At 40.0% G+C, this 16,124-nt stretch overlaps 1 protein-coding gene across 7 annotated transcripts in view; it reads right to left on the bottom strand.

Moving 5' to 3' along the window:
• Nucleotides 1-858: 858 nt before the first annotated feature.
• TRAK1 (trafficking kinesin protein 1) overlaps nt 859-16,124 on the bottom strand; it is a 92,294-nt gene continuing 77,028 nt past the window's right edge. For all 7 annotated transcript variants that reach the window (XM_026081947.1, XM_026081946.1, XM_026081944.1 and 4 more), the window contains 2 exons: nt 7,658-7,760; nt 859-2,880 (listed from right to left, as the gene is read on the bottom strand). In XM_026081947.1, coding sequence (XP_025937732.1) covers nt 2,082-2,880; nt 7,658-7,760 — 902 coding nt within the window. In that variant the 3' untranslated portion in view covers nt 859-2,081. The remainder of the gene's footprint in view (nt 2,881-7,657; nt 7,761-16,124) is intronic.

A 16,124-nucleotide genomic window follows, 5' to 3' on the forward strand; every position in this document is an offset into this window, starting at 1 on the left:
AAATTTAAATTTCATCTTTCTGATGCATTACAATTGCTTTCTCTGGTGGGTGGACAACTCCTACTGCTTATTTAAAGGCTAAATAATACCTCCCAATTGCATGATTAACTTCTACATTTTAAGTTCTCATGTGGTATTGCTTTCTTCCTCTGGGTATATAAAATGGTCCATTAAGTCCATGATTTTTCAGAATCAACTGTTATTCTATCTACTGTTTTAAGATACATTCAAATAAAAAGATACTTAAATGTACTTGCAATAAGTGCACACATACAACAGCAAGAGAGCTGATGACATTTTACTAAAACATTTTAAGTTCATAGAATAAATAGAAGTCTTCAAACACATGCAGTAATTGACCGATGTGTTTTTTTTCTTTCTCAAAAATATCCTTAGTGTCCATAGCACTACCGTAATAACTACTTCATTCAAAAAAACCACCCATCTCTCATCACAAAGACTAAAAGACAGTTTCATTTATACAAGAAATTATCAGTGCTAATGATTTAGTAACAGTCTGGTACAACAAATGGCAATTCATGGCAATTACATGTAGTGTGATTACGGTAACAACAAACAGGGAGCTTGATTTAAAATGTTGCAAGAACTGCAAGGAAAAGAAAGCAGATGTTGACCCCCCCCCCCCCGCTTGCTGCCCTCCCTCAGCTGCATTCTAGGAAGAAGCTCCTTCTTGACCATTTCAGTTCCAAACTATTTCAAATTTTTTTCAAGCACCTAGCAGAAGTTTGGGAGAAACAGAGAAGGAAATTCCAGCGCAACTTAAGATCTCCTGGCTGCAACCAAATGTTGGGTGAGGTCTTTTGTTTTCTTCCCAAAAGAGGCAAGGGGTTATGTTTGGTTTTGAGAGGTCTTTTTTTTTTTTTTGTCTTTTTTTTTTTTTGTTTTAAAACACTGTGGGAATAAATTTTCACATACTTTTACCTCTGCTAAGGTCAAACTTTTTTTTCTTTGAAGAAAAAAAAAACAGGAAAAGGGTAGGAAAGTATGCTCACCTTGTTTACAAGGCCACTTAACAGCCACTTGACATGCATAAAACCTGTAGACCAATATGATCATCAGCTGCTTTTCCAGCTTGTACCATTCCGTTACTAAATGTTTTTGTGGCTCTCTGCTGAGGTTTCAAGGACACCTTTTCCCAATACTGCTTTCGCTACATGTTCTTTCATGACACTCTTATCTGCCCATGTGTTCCGCAACGCTGACTTCTAGGAAGTCAGCTGCCACGTTTACCTCATCAGTTGTGAAAATTGTTCTCTTTGGGGGTACCGGCAAAGTGGCAGCAACACATGGTAAAGCATCTTCCCCTCCACGATCCAGTGCAGCATTGAGAAAACAAAACAAAACAAAAGAAGTCACACAGAATATAAATGTGCCAAATGAAACAGCAGCAGTAGAAATATGTCAATGTTCCAGGTCCCCAGCAGGCCTGCTGACCTCAACACAGTATTAGTTCAAGTTTATCATACTAGGGGGAGGAGGGGAATACAGAACAGAAAAAGAAATGTCTTCCATTCAGGCATAATAGCCAGGCACGCCAATAACTCAGCTCAACTCATCTACAAAGGTAAAGTTAAAACAACCAAATACTAAACTGAGTGCTTTCTTCAGCATATAACAAAGCATAAATGCTCCCATGCTTCATGTGATGTAATCCGAGGTCTCACCTAACACATTCAACCTTCCCATGCGCCTTCAACTATCAAGTTAGGCTAGCTACAGAATTCACTTTTTCTAGTCAAGTTATTTTTTGTTGTTTTTCTTTTGTTTTTCAGTGCATCTTAAAAAAAACCTTTTCAAAAGGTTAGCAAGTTAACCTTAATACAGCAATCACAATGTAGAGCCTTTTGCACTCAATTGAACAGTAAAATAATCCAATTAGTTACAATAGATCTGGTATATATTTACACATTTTGTACAAATTTTACACATTTCTCCCACTAGGCACAAAGTTGATTTGTCAAACTCAAGAGGCAATGAAGGGCCGGGGGAAAGGGGAAAGGGGAAAGAGGATCAGAGAAAGAATTTTTATTTAAAAAGACTAGCTGTAAAAATAAAGTCCTTCACCGTAAGCTAGTTTGCTTCGGGAGCTTGGTTCCCATGAGGATTCCCGAAGTGAGAGATGTTGGGCCTTTCATCTGCATGCTGGAACCCACCATGGTGGGGAAGCTCCGGTTCCTTCGGATGCCTGTGTTCAACTGGATGCCCCCGATGGCACTTGTCACAGCAGGGCAGCCCAGTGGGAGACTGTCTTGTGCCAGGCCTCCAGGAACAAGGGCCCTCACCGGTCCTTGTGCCCCACAGAGGAGAGATCCCTGGTCATCAGTTAAAGGAGGAGCTGGCATTTGCCCTGAACTCACAACTTTGGCGATGCCAAACCTCTTGACTTTGTCCACGAGATTAAGGTTGGAAACAGACACGTCAGTCTGACTTTCACTGTTCCTGATGTTCTTTTTATTCCTCACCTCCTTCAAGATCGAGCTCGCAGGCTTCGAAGCCAAAAAGTTGTCATAAGGTGGGCTGGTGCACTTGAATTCAAAAGATGGAGGAGAAGATGATGGTGTCTGCATAGGTGAGTTTGGTGGAGTGGAAGGAATGATCGCCATTTTAGGGGAGTATGTGTTCAGGAGCGTGCCTTTGCTGGCTCTGTCCCAGCTCTGTGGATTGTACACTGCTGCTGAGATGCCCCTTTCCTTCAACAGCCACACCAGCCCCAGAGACGTGCTCATTGTCGTTGTGGATTCCCGGAGGTTAGTGAAGGATTCAGCCAAACTCAGACGCCGAGGAGTACAGGGAGTAGCCACTGGGGTGCCTTTCAAATTGCTAATGCTGCCACAAGCTGGAGTAGGTGCTGTGTTAAGGCTGAAATCAAAGGAGGAGTCAAATTAATCTCTTTACTCAGGTACTAAAACCTATTGCAAGATTTTTAATTCTGAGCATGGAATTTTATCCATTTTGAGTGTGCACAAGAAACTGACATTTCCCAGGTCCTCCCAAATGTGATGACAAGTACAAAAACGTCAAATGCAATTCTTCACTTTGTATGCTTTACCAGCCAGTCTCATAGGATTAATACATTCCCCCATACCACATTTATATTGATAAACTATTAAATCAACAGGTTTGTGATCAACAGCTCCAGTTTGGGTTTTTTTCCCCTGATCTACAAGCTGTCCTAACTCCCAGTTGCTTCCATGAGACAAGGAAGCGGGGGTGGGGGGGGGGAACTTTGACCAATAATGTAAGACAGACAGATTTGCTTTTTAGTGCCAGTTCTGAGCACACAGAATTGCTAGTTATTCTAATAATGCTGGGTCACGGCAGGGCCAACAGCAAGGAGGGGAGGGAACGTATTTGCTCCAGCAGCATTTGTAGTAAGGTTGCTGGAATTTGGTACTGTCATCAACAGGCACTTCTGTAAGGTCAAACGCTCCTTCTCTTCTCATGTTTTGATGAATTTGCTGACATTTAATGGGAAGAGGACAGGTGATCTGACTTCTGAAGGAGATGAAGGGTGGTGGGAACAATCATCAAAAGAATAAAAAAATACAATCAAGCTCTTGGCTATCAATCAGCTAACATGTAACTCAGCAGCAACCAAACATGACAAAGAGCCATTCTACTGTTAACTCAGTGTAACATTGATTTCTATAGCATGAAACAAGGCTAAACTTTCTACCAATTCTAGTTCTTTCTTCTCGGAATAAGCTATATACAGGCAGTGGATGAGAAAATGTAAATGGGGAATAACCTACACATTTGAAACAACTGACAAACATTACATAAATATGTTTATTGCTATCTTATTGCATTTTTTTTTTAAACACACTACTGTTGGTTATTAGGGTTTGGGATTTCTTGAGGCATATCAAATAGCATTTATTCTGGAACATTATCCTCTCCCCATAAGCCAGCCATGCAGAGGAACATGGATGTAATTCAGCATCTATCTCCAAAGAATTACTAGCACAAGGGAGACATTCCAATTCCTCTACACCACAGTAAGAGAGCTCATGGCAGTGCCAGTGTTTCTGGCACTACAGGTCCACCCTTTTCTTAAAAAAAAAAAAAAAAAAAAAGTTAGTTACAGATTGGGTTAGCCACAGCACGTTTACCTGTGAATAATCCCTACTAAAAATTTATGGCAGTCCAGGGAACATCGCTCACTGAAGACAGTTTACTCTGTTATTCCATAAACAAGCAATGAAAAAACACTCCAAATTCAGGTCTACCTGGGAGAATTCCAAGGGCTCCCTGCAGCTTTAAAAAAAGCTTTCCAAGTATTTCTAACCATGCAGAAATGTAGCTTTTTTGCCCCACATACATACATAAAGTGAATTCCACAGTAATATTGCATAGGTATGGATTCACCTCTCTAATGGCATTTGAAGGGTCATGAACAATGCAACACTGATGCTAACAGAGTTCACTGACCTAACAGCTCACCACTGCTGAAAGAAGGAAATCTTCCCCTTCATCTCGCCAGGTCAGCAAGCAGAAGATGTTCAGATTCACACAAGCACCAAAGCCAATGCAAGAGAGGGAAAAACTAAGCAGCTAGCTGCAGGGATAGGGGAAAAGAGTGGGATCTCCCCTTTTCAGCAGAGCTAAGCTGTTGGATGGTCTCTGCCATAACGTACAACTTTAACTTAAGTTGGTTCTCTGTATCAAGAAATGTATCAAATGGCCACAATGGGACAATTTGGTTGGACTTCTAGGTGTAGAGAAGTCCCAGGTCAATGAATGAATTGCATCTTTTTTGTCCATCTAGGCAAAAGGGTCCGGGTTACATCTTGACTGGAATTTACAGTCTCACTTTACCCCTTAAGTTAATGAACTCTGTCAAGCCAACACTACTGTGAAGCATTTGATAAGACTACAAACTCTAGTCCAGTGATCTCCTGAAAATCAACAGTATTTTAGCATCTTTAGGACACTCCTTAATAAAGGGAATATTAGCCTGATGATATGACATCTTAAGTCATGTCTTTTTTCCATGGCTAAATAGGATCTGACCAGCAGGATCTCTACAGTCATTCGGTACTGTACCAACCCCTATAGAATGCAAGAGCAACTGCTGAAGGATTTTTTACACCACAGCAGTGATTCAACATGGAGTCCCATATATTCCTACAAATAAACAGTAGTGAAACACGTTTGAAAGAACTGCTGAGTGCCAGTATTTGAAAAGCAGCCTTGCTAAGCAGTCCTGAAATTTGTCGTCTTGCACCACCTCGTGGGTTTTGGCTGTCAATGTATGTGGCAGACAGGCACTAAGATCTCATAACATTTCCTTTGTTTTGCCTGGCCCAAGATCAGTGTCAGGGGAGGTTTCCTTATTGCAGAGCTAAGAAGGCAACACACACCCACTGTAGCAGCACACACGCACTCTGAGGGCACAGCTGAGTGGAACGGAGGCATTAGTTCACAATTCTTCTCTTAACCATTGATGAAAGCTACATCTTCTCAGCTTAGAGTTTATGATGGCAGCACTAAAGAGCAATGACAGCCACTGTGGGTATCTCCCAAACTGGCTACAAAGAGAAGTACAGAAGAAGGGTTGAAAAACATGAGGGAGGGAAAAGAAAAAGGAAGAGAACTTACTCTGGGAACTTACTCTGACTTTCTATAGTGCAGGACCACATACGTTTTGGAAACGCAGACACGAGTATTAGCTACCAGGCTTTTAAAATTTCCTAGCCATGAGACAAAAATTTTTGGACACTACTGGCTTATAATTCCAGTAGCTTCATTCCTTCCAGCTCCAGGTTTCAGGCACACAAATACTTAGATTAGTATTTCTACTAATTTGTCAGCACAGGTATACACTACAGTGCAATTAAAAAAAACCCAAAAACCCTGCAAGAAAGCTGTTGTTATGCTGGTTCCACTTTGCTTGCTTGGGCATTGCTTTAAGTGGGAAATATTTTCCCCATCAGACTGACCAACATTGCAGGGCAGCCCAGACACAACCACAAAAACAGACGCAAACTGGCCTCAGCAGCTGAGCCCAGTGACAGTCTCCGAGTAAGATCTAGAAAAGAAACAGACAAATGAGCACCTCAGATGAAATTTAGTCAGGTTAGAGCGTAGCCTGGATTAGAGGTTAGATTAAAATGCAGTCAGGTAGATAAATATCTAAGCTCTTTGGGTTAGCTGGTGCCACACACAAACTAGCATTCCTTCTACGTGTCCCTGCCAACACAGACGCTGCTGGCAGCGTTGCTCACCCCCTGCCATGCTGGGTCATAGTGTCTGCCCTATATCTCCTGTCAGCATAAGGTGACATAATGCAGTTTCCTCATCCTCCTCACATGACCTGTGAAGAATCATTTATAGCTTAAGGAGCTCCTCCTTACCGTGTCTGCTGAAAACATCACATTATTTATTTGGGTCTTTTTCCTCCTGAACAAATGATAAACTTTGGGGTAAATGAGGCACCTGAACATTTACTGAATGTAGCTGGCAGTTATGGTTTGTTAGATTTAGTAACCAATATAATCGAGGAGCATAATATAACCATGATTAACAGCAATTCATCAAGAATAAAAGAGATACTTTTTTGGCTGCAATTCTTAAGTAACAGTGAATGGAAAGGAAGACAGAAGAAGACAGAGAAGAGAAAAATCAGCTAGGCCATGATTAACTAGCTTCATTCAGAAAGAGAAACAGAGAACTTACATGTCATCATCATCTACTTCCTTTCCATATATTTATCACCTTGCAGGTGCTCATATTTAAAACCCTTACTTCTCATGCGTTCCTTAGGTAGTCAGTACCCATCTGCTGTCTACACAAATCTAAACACAGCATCTCTGAATGGGTACCTACACAATGGCACACTCCCACATAAGAGCTGAAAGGGACAGAGAAAGCAGTAAGGTATTGTCCTTTTAAACAGAAGAACACACTTAACTGATTTCTGATTTGCTACGGAAGGAAAGTTCACTCTTTAGGTATGAAATTCATTCGTCTTCTCCAATTCTCAAGTTTTCACCTTCCAAAAGGCTGTGCCTATACACACTAAGTGCTCTTATGAAGCCAGTTCACTAGTTTCAGTCTAGCTACTATTAATTCATTTCAAACAGTTGCACCAAGGAACAGAGTAGCCAGTTCCGTGTTTTTGATTAAGTCATGTTCCCTCTGTTCCTCAGGTACTTCCTGGACACCGTTGAAGCATCTGTTACTACACTTCTTCACCTGCTCCTCCCTTTTTCTTCTGTACCAAAGATTTCAATTCCTCCTCTGCAGAAGGCGCTCTCCTCCATTTTTGTTTAGATGAGACAGGAAATGCATACTTTGGTCAATGCAGCAATGACCATTCATACAGTGCCTATAATTAGTTAGGGTGCAAGAGTAGTCAGCTTTGGACACTGAAAGCCAGCTTAATTATATCTGATTCTGCAACTTTTTAATTGCAGAATACAAACATTTAAGGTATTTTGGTTGCCTTTATAAAACAGTATATATGCCTCTCAAATAAAATCAAGTTGGAGGAACTAGAAATGAGAGGAATCATTTGGGGTTTGTTATAATCCACCAATGTGGCTAATGCATTTCCTTACGCTACTGCTTTACATTTCCTCCACAGGGGAACTCTGGCATAGCTGCACTCTTGGCCATGATGGGAAACCCTTACCTTGGAGTGACTCGTGTGAGTTCATCGGAAGGGTGCAGAATGCGGCAGGTGGTGAAGGTGAAGGTGGAGTTGGTTTGTGACATGCACTTCCCAGGATGAGGTACTAAATTAAGAAAAAAGCAAATTCTTTGCATTTTGCACAGAAAAGAAAAAAAACAAACTTCTGTGTGTTGGTATGACAGATGCAAAAAGTCATGAGGTACCTCAGATAGGATCAATGCAAGAAAAACAAAATGCATAAGCGTTATAGTGTTCTAAGAGATTACTTGTTCTCCAAATAAACAAATCTAGGACTCCAAGGCCAGCGCTAAAAAGCTACGCTGAAACTTCCCAACCACTAACATTGCAAGCAAGTCTTGCTCCAAACAGCTTTAAACAAGACAGTGCTTGAAATGCTAGTTCTCATCTAAACTAGAAGCTTTCATCAGTGGGAAGTTACAACAAATGTTTGCTAGTACCAGCTCAGGAGCACTAAGATTTTCTGAATGCTCATGCATTTCAGGTTTTAGATTGATCCACAAAAAGGCATCCCCATTACTTTTCTTTTCAGTAATGGATCCAGCTTGCTAATGCTATAGGAACATACAATGAAGAGCTGGGTGTGAGGGATATGCATAATGCTATTTCTCTAACTATTTGGCTTTTCACATCCACAATAAGGAACTGGTAGTTGTTTGGATCCACTACTGTACATCTGTGACAATTCTTTTGTGCAAGTGTTTTTAAGGTTGTTTAAGAATGTATGTCCTCAGCTACATTATATAGCAATTTTTGAATATTTGTGAATAGTTTCTGAATATTTGTGAAGAGTCCCACAAATGCAGCAGTAAAGATGCTATTCTGTCAGATTATCAGTAATCTGGGAAAGAAGCAATACAGTTCAATTTAAAACAAAAACAAACCAAAGCACTTAAGCCAATTTCTTTTTTCTCTGTTGTGATACTTTTGTGGATATATTAATTTGCTGTACAATGCAGCTGTGGCCACTGCAAAATAATTAGAAAATTTAAGAGCCATGCATCTGAAAAGCTGACTGAAAAAAACACCGAGTTAAATATCATATCAAAGATATCATGATTGCATAGGTTACCTTACTTTATAACCAAAATTTGCTGTGATCAAAAGACATGCACAATAAAAACTGTGTGCAACTCCCTCCCCCTCAGTTCTGCCCAACCCTCTGAGCCATTCCCTGAATAAGCCACATTTTAATACCACAATACACAACTATTAACACATTGCAAAGGACAGACAGACAGACCAGCTGGACCAGACACCATTCTGAACTTCCAGAGACGCTTAGCAGAAGCAAGGCAAGTCTTAATTGTGGCTGTGTTCCCTTTTTCATATAAAAAGTATCACAGCTCAAAAATAGCATGTGCAGTTAGGTAGTCCTTTAAGGACACAGCAGATCAGCAGTGTGTAGAGCATGGGGAGTGTAAACAGTGGAAGCAGAAGAATTGGCTTAGCAAACAATGTGTGACCTGAGATAACTTGTCCATCCAGTCAGTACTAGGGATGTACTGCTATACATTAAAGAAGGATATAAAAAACAAAAACAAAAAACCCAAAACACCCACACTGGAGTGTCATGTTAACACACTCAAATGTCAGCACAGCATAACATAACAATAAGCTCTACTTCACCTCCAGAGACGGTAATTATGCTTCAGGAATCCAGCTGCTTTAGAGATTAGTGTGAACAATATAAAAGCTATTACAAGGGAGCACAGCCTAGCAATCATGATTCTCTCCATATTGTAGAGAGTTAAAACAAAATCTGGAGAAAAAGCTCAGATAACTGGACATGAAAAAAAATGGTTATTTAGAAAAAAAACAAAGGACTTAGACATAACTAAGTAGAAACAAAGCAATTCTCCCTGGATGATGAATAGAGAACAGAGTAAAGCAATGCTAGCTTAGGACTGCAAGCTCAACCCAAAGAAGCACATAGCTGTAATATAGAAACTGCATTTCCCCAGTTTGTAATATTCATTGGACATTCGCTCAGATTGGAAACAGGCACACTGAAGATATACAGCTGCATTAGCAAAAGCAAGACTCATTGCCATTAATGAATCAGAGATAGGAGAAGGCTGCTAAAAGTAGAGAAGTCATTGATCCTAGTAAGAGGAGACAAATTAAAGTGATCAAAAAAAAAAAAAAAAAAAATCAATTTCCAAAGATGTATTCCACCCTCAAATACCACTAAGAAAGTCCTGTACCAGCTTCATCCTCCTTCAGTCAACAATGGGGTGTATCATATTGCTGTTGCATTTTCCATCCTTTGGACACAATACAAAGACAGCGAGAACCTGTTGCTGTAAACGAACAAAGTTCATAAAATGGAAACAAAATGATTCATTCCTAACTGAACAATTTTACATAAGAATGATCAAATCCTGAAATGGTATAAACTGGTGAAGAAGTAGTATGTAAGTTTATAACAACAGAGACTATCTTCACATGTACAGCAAACCATTGTTTTAAATATAAAACTGAGTGATGAAGAAAACCAGTGCAGAGTTTAAGGGGAAAATCCTTTTCAGTAAACAAAGCTTATCTTTCCAGTAAAGATCTGCAATACCGATGGCTAAAAGACTATCTGCAGAACCCTTCTTCCATCTGCTTTACACAGATTTGACTATAGGAAGATCTGTTCCATGTGCCCATGGGTGTAAACAAATACTTTTTATTATACCCTTTTTTTCAAACAAGTGGATGATTAACAATGAAGCTTCATATCTGCATGAAAAACAATTTGTACATAATGCAATGTTTTACAAAGTGTACAGAAACATCATGCAATTTTATGCGTCAGGAATCCACAAACTAAACTCTAGATGGATTTTCCCCCTAGATTAAAAAATCAAACTAAACTTTCTTTATCTTTTTAAACTCTCTCAATCAGTTCTTAGGCATTTTGGGAAAAAAAGCAAACATAGCCAAAAGAGAGTCTTCTATGCACACAACATGTTGTAAAAATATGTTGTGAAATACTGCAAAATAGACAGGTACTGTTCAAGAAGCTGACTGCAGAGAGCTCCATCTTCTGGCCAAGCGGAGCCCTTCCCTACTCAAAGCACAAAGCTGATTTTACAAAGCTCAGAGCTGTTTCAGGTCCAGCTTGAGTACTCAGAGCTTACAGAGGTCCATTCTGCTTGGTGCCGGCACTTGGGACACATCCTTCTGTTCAGGGAATCCTCAAAAGAAAAACCTGGACCTGGGTTTTCAATCAGCTTGTGCAGAGAATAGTTCAAAGGTAGAGTAGATAGACTAATGGCCTGTCCCATCCACAAAAAGGTAGCAGACAAATTGAATTTGAGGACGGTCTGTAAGAGGTAGTTATACTAAAATGGCATTAACTTTTGCAACATTGGGTCCAGACTAATTCTCTGTTAGGTGAATAGTGAGGATGCAGAGAGCTGAAAGTGGCCAGTAAATCTCTACATTATATAAACACCTGTTTGTCAAATACAGAGTTATATCAACAAAAACTTAAAAAAAAAAAATCAAAAATCTTCAGAGTATGACTTGATCTAGAGTGGCGCAAGAATCAGGTTTTATTCCAATTTTGAAGCAAGCCACTCTGCTCATCATTTCTTTTGCATGTTTTAACAAAAGGAAGAGACCTAGTTCCCTGGTCCTTTGTAAGAGAGACAAGTGGGATTTGTGCACCCCTTTAGCATGGGCTCGTTAGCCCAGGGTGAAGTGACAGTTGGGCCATGGAGTTCTTAGACAAACAGATGGTATTTTAAAGAGTCAGAAGTTTATTTTATTGCTCTATAGAAAAAAAAAAATCTCTGCCTGCTTTGAAAGAAGGTATTTTCCTCCAGTGGTATCATTTGGGATACAGGCTACAGACTTCACTTTTGGCATTTCTGTGCCACCAACTCCATTCTCAGGTAAGGTAAAACTACCGAAAACCAGGTGGCAAAAACATGCCATGAAAGTACACAAGGCAGGACAAGATTGCTGCTTCACCTACTTGCTAAATTCAGCAAAGTTCACCCCTTCCAGTTGACAGAAGGTGAAAACGTTGATACCCAAGTGCTACCTGCACTGAACACTCTTGGCTGGCAGAGCAGGGAGAATACGGGATATGCTGGAGCCGATGCATGTATGGCATATTATCTTAAATACCTTCTGAATTGTAAACAAAGAATGTCTATAGTAAGGTACTTCACATGGGTAAGAAACATGCAAGCTGCAAAGCTGAGCTGATTTGACTGAAAGCCACAGTTAAAAACCTATTTAAGTACTCAACACTAAGCATTCAAACAGCCTACGCCGGGCTAGGGCTGTATTTATGTCTTCCATCACCTTTTCGTAGCAGTGAGCAGTAATGTTCAGAGAAGAAAAGCAGATAAAGAGGTTAACTACTAAAACAAAAGAGATGTGTGATACACAATAGCTGTAAAATGCAAGTATGGCGCTATCCTGAAGTGGTGTAGGTGCCTCCTGAAAGAAACGTTCTTCCAACGGTGGAACTGAACGCTCAGAACCTCCCAGAAGCCATATTTCCACGCCAGGAATACTACTTTTACGTTCCTTAAACAAGTGACAGTGACATTCTTTTCTGAAGATCTACATTTCTGGACTTTCCATTTATTTTGCCTTTCGGAACTGCAAGAAATTAAAAACTGAACAAAGGCAAGTATTCTTTGGATAGGATTTTCTTAGCTTTCTTTTGGCTGAGGTATGCTTGTCATATGCATACAATTATGAGGTACAGATGTGAAAAAAATATAATTTTATGCAGACTAGGATACCTGCATCAAAAGTCTAACATTTTAACATGCATAGATCTCAAATGCTAACAAACAGTTTTCTCTTAAAGAAATAATTAGTGTGAAATATTCATACCATATTTAAAAAAAGATATATTTAAATATGCATCAGTACCTTAGTTCTAAGACGATTTACAAAATTTATTACTTTTCTGTACAATGATAACCTCTTAAAAGCATATGTAGTAATCCTGCTAAAAAACAACTCAGACTTAAGGCATTCATTATGTGTTTTCATAATTCTAGGCATTTATTTGGAAAGACCTCCATGTCACTGTTAAGGTCTAAAAATGAAGTAAGGAGGGCTGATCCTGTAAATCCATGTAAACATCTTCCATTGAAAGCAAAACAATCAGTCAATGGAATTAATAAGCACAAGTGCTGAAGGATCACTTCCTGTACCCAATTAAGCATATCCTGAATTTTAATTAAACATAACCCTTTTAGCTTCAAAATGGCTTTGCAATTTGTGTTTGTTTGCATAAAGAAATGTGCACCTGAAAGATAATGAATTAGAAAATAGACTCTATACAGTTTTATGATATACTAGAATTTGTTTTAAAGAATAAAAATATATATTGAGGTGACTAAAAATCTGTGCTTCAACAGTTACCTGTCCTAGATGATATTAACAGAGCTGTGTCCTATAACTTCTTCACCATTCCAATTACTCCGAAAGTCTCCATTCAAGTGACATAAAAATTTCTGGGTGTTAGCTGGAATGACAATTCTGGAATTTACAATCCCCAGTCAGGCTACTGAGCCCACACACAATTTGGTGGTTTACATAGCTCCAGCAGACCAATTGCAGGTCATAAATTATGTTTGTGTTAATTTCTTCCAAATTTGTTCAGTGCCATAATTGGGATATAATCTGAATATATGTTGAAGAAGTTACTTGACATATCAATGCATACTACTGTTCTTAACTTTGGAACAGAAAAAATTAAGGATCATATTTTTTTCCTACCTAGAAAACAGAGCAATTCAACAGAATGATTTCTGACCATCACTCAGCAAGAAACAACTGGTACTCTGTTCTGAATGTATGTATTTTGGCTGCAAGAGATCTTTGTCACTACTAGCAATGTTTGCTTCCCTGGATCTAGTCATTAAAAAGACTTTTCTTAGGGCTCATCTCAAATTTGCATAGAGCAGCGCCTGTATACACCCCCAAAATGGCAATAAGAATAGCACCTCATGGTACTCTGCCCAAGAACACCTTCCTTGCAAAAAGGGTAAGAGAAAACCTTCAAAGCATACAGATCAAATGATGCAGGCACCTACCCGAAAGATTAAGATGATGTACACCTGCTGGGAATGATCCTTGAAGGCACTGCATTTCCAATAATGTTTTGTTCTCACATTAGAAGAGCTGTACTTATAGCCTGGCAGACTCTATGGTCTGCCAAAAGCAACTGTAGGGAGATACTTTCTGGTTTTTATGAACCTCCAACTAGAATTTTCACAGTGGAGCTATCCTTCATTATAAAGAAAAACACTACCACTAAACATTTTACTTAAAGTATTTTTCCTATTCTTTTTTTGTTTTATTTTACTTGCACACTCCCCAGCAAGACCTTATTCTGTACAAAGCCTGGAATCGCCATAAGATCACACAAGTGACAAGGTCACAGTCTTGCGCTTGTGACAGCGCTCTACAGAAACACATGTCCGTACGCCCAGCGGCACCCGCACGGAGGCGCACCCCTCCCTGCACGGCATTTCCTAGCAAGAAAGCAAGGAGAGGCAAAAAGAATGCTGAGGCGGTGTTTCAGGAGGAGCAGGGGTTGCACAACATTTAAATACAAAATAACTTCAAAAGCTAACCAAACACCGTCTGATCTCATAAATTCTTCTGCAGCGGAAAGGCTGTGGATTCTAAGCAGTACTACCACATTAAGTGCCTATGCTAAAAACATCCACAGTACCTCCTCCATGTATACCACCTGACAAATTGCTTCAACAAAAAGCAGATATGGCAGGATCTTTACCTCTTCAAGCAAGGCAACCAATAATATTGTGGTGGCACATGGATGCTCTTAAATCCTATGCAGCTGGGCCATTTGGAGAAAGGGTAAAGATTGGGAAATTGAAGTTTTAGGTGGACTGATTTATTCTACACATAAGTTATTCATTTTGACAAATTTCTGTATTCCCATAATGTACCAAAATCATTCAGTAAGCAATACAAGCTGAAATGAGATTACTAGCAGGACAGTTTTGTAGATTTCTAGCTACTTGCTAATTTCTAAGGTAGCAAATAGGCTTAGAAAGCTGGTCTGAGATAACTGGAGTTCTCCCAGGCAGTATCAGGAGGAGCTAGGAAGTAACCTGTTCTACAGCGACCTGTATCCAGATTGTAGTGGAAGAAGAAATGGAGGGGAATACAAGTCGTTCTTGCCAATTTGTAATCCAGGGTGGGTCTAAATTTGTTTTTCTGCTCCAAACAAAGAATTCTCCCAAATCATTACCCGTTATCATTATCTTTCTACTCTGTTCTTTAAAAAAAAGTATACATACACACAGATACATATATATGTGCATATATATGTGTGTGTATATATAAAGTCCATGATAATAAAGTTTCACAACTTTTAACAGGTTCTTGTGCTTACTGTCTTTATAATGAGGAAATTCTTCCCCCAAGATGTAACCCAGATAGCCTTTTTTTGTGCTGTTATTCTATCCTGAGTACATGAAGAACTGCTTGTTCCCTTTCTCTCTGCAGCAACACATTTTAAAAATACATGATATCTTCTCTTGAATCTTTTCTTCTGTAGACCAAAAGAGAAAAGACAGATATTTTGGTCTTTGATCATAATCCATGTTTTCTAGACCTCCAGCTTTTCTTGCTATTGTTATTTGGACTCTTTGAATGGTAAACACCTTGACAATATCCCAAACTGCACAGAACTGTAGCTGAAGCCTTATTTATTTCCACATTAATTTAAAAAAATCACAGAATCACAGAATCGCTGAGGTTGGAAGGGACCTCTGGAGATCATCTAGTCCAACCCCCCTGCTCAAGCAGGGTCACCTAGAGCACATTGCACAGGACTGCATCCAGGCGCGTTTTGAATATCTCCAGAGAAGGAGACTCCACCACCTCTCGGGGCAACCTGTTCCAGTGCTCTGTCACCCTCACAGTGAAAAAGTTTTTCCTCATGTTCAGATGGAAGTGTCTGTGTTTCAGTTTGTGCCCATTGCCTCGCATCCTGTCGCTCGGCACCACTGAAAAGAGTCTGGTCCCATCCTCTCGACACCCTCCCTTCAGATACTTGTACACATTGATAAGATCTCCTCTCAGCCTTCTCTTCTCCAGGCTAAACAGGCCCAGCTCTCTCAGTCTTTCCTCAYAAGAGAGATGCTCCAGTCCCCTAATCATCTTTGTAGCCCTTCGCTGGACTTGCTCCAGTAGTGCCACATCCCTCTTGTACTGGGGAGCCCAGAACTGGACACAGCACTCCAGATGTGGCCTCACCAGGGCTGAGTAGAGGGGCAGGATCACCTTCCTCGACCTGCTGGCAACAGTCTTCCTGATGCACCCCAGGATACCATTGGCCTTCTTGGCCACAAGGGCACATTGCTGCCTCATGCTTAACTTGGTGTCCACCAGCACTCCCAGGTACTTCTCAGCAGAGCTGCTTTCCAGCAGGTCAGCCCCCAACCTGTAC

The sequence above is a fragment of the Apteryx rowi genome, unplaced genomic scaffold (assembly GCF_003343035.1).
Source record: "Apteryx rowi isolate R43461 unplaced genomic scaffold, aptRow1 scaffold_562, whole genome shotgun sequence".
NCBI classification, from domain to species: domain Eukaryota; kingdom Metazoa; phylum Chordata; class Aves; order Apterygiformes; family Apterygidae; genus Apteryx; species Apteryx rowi.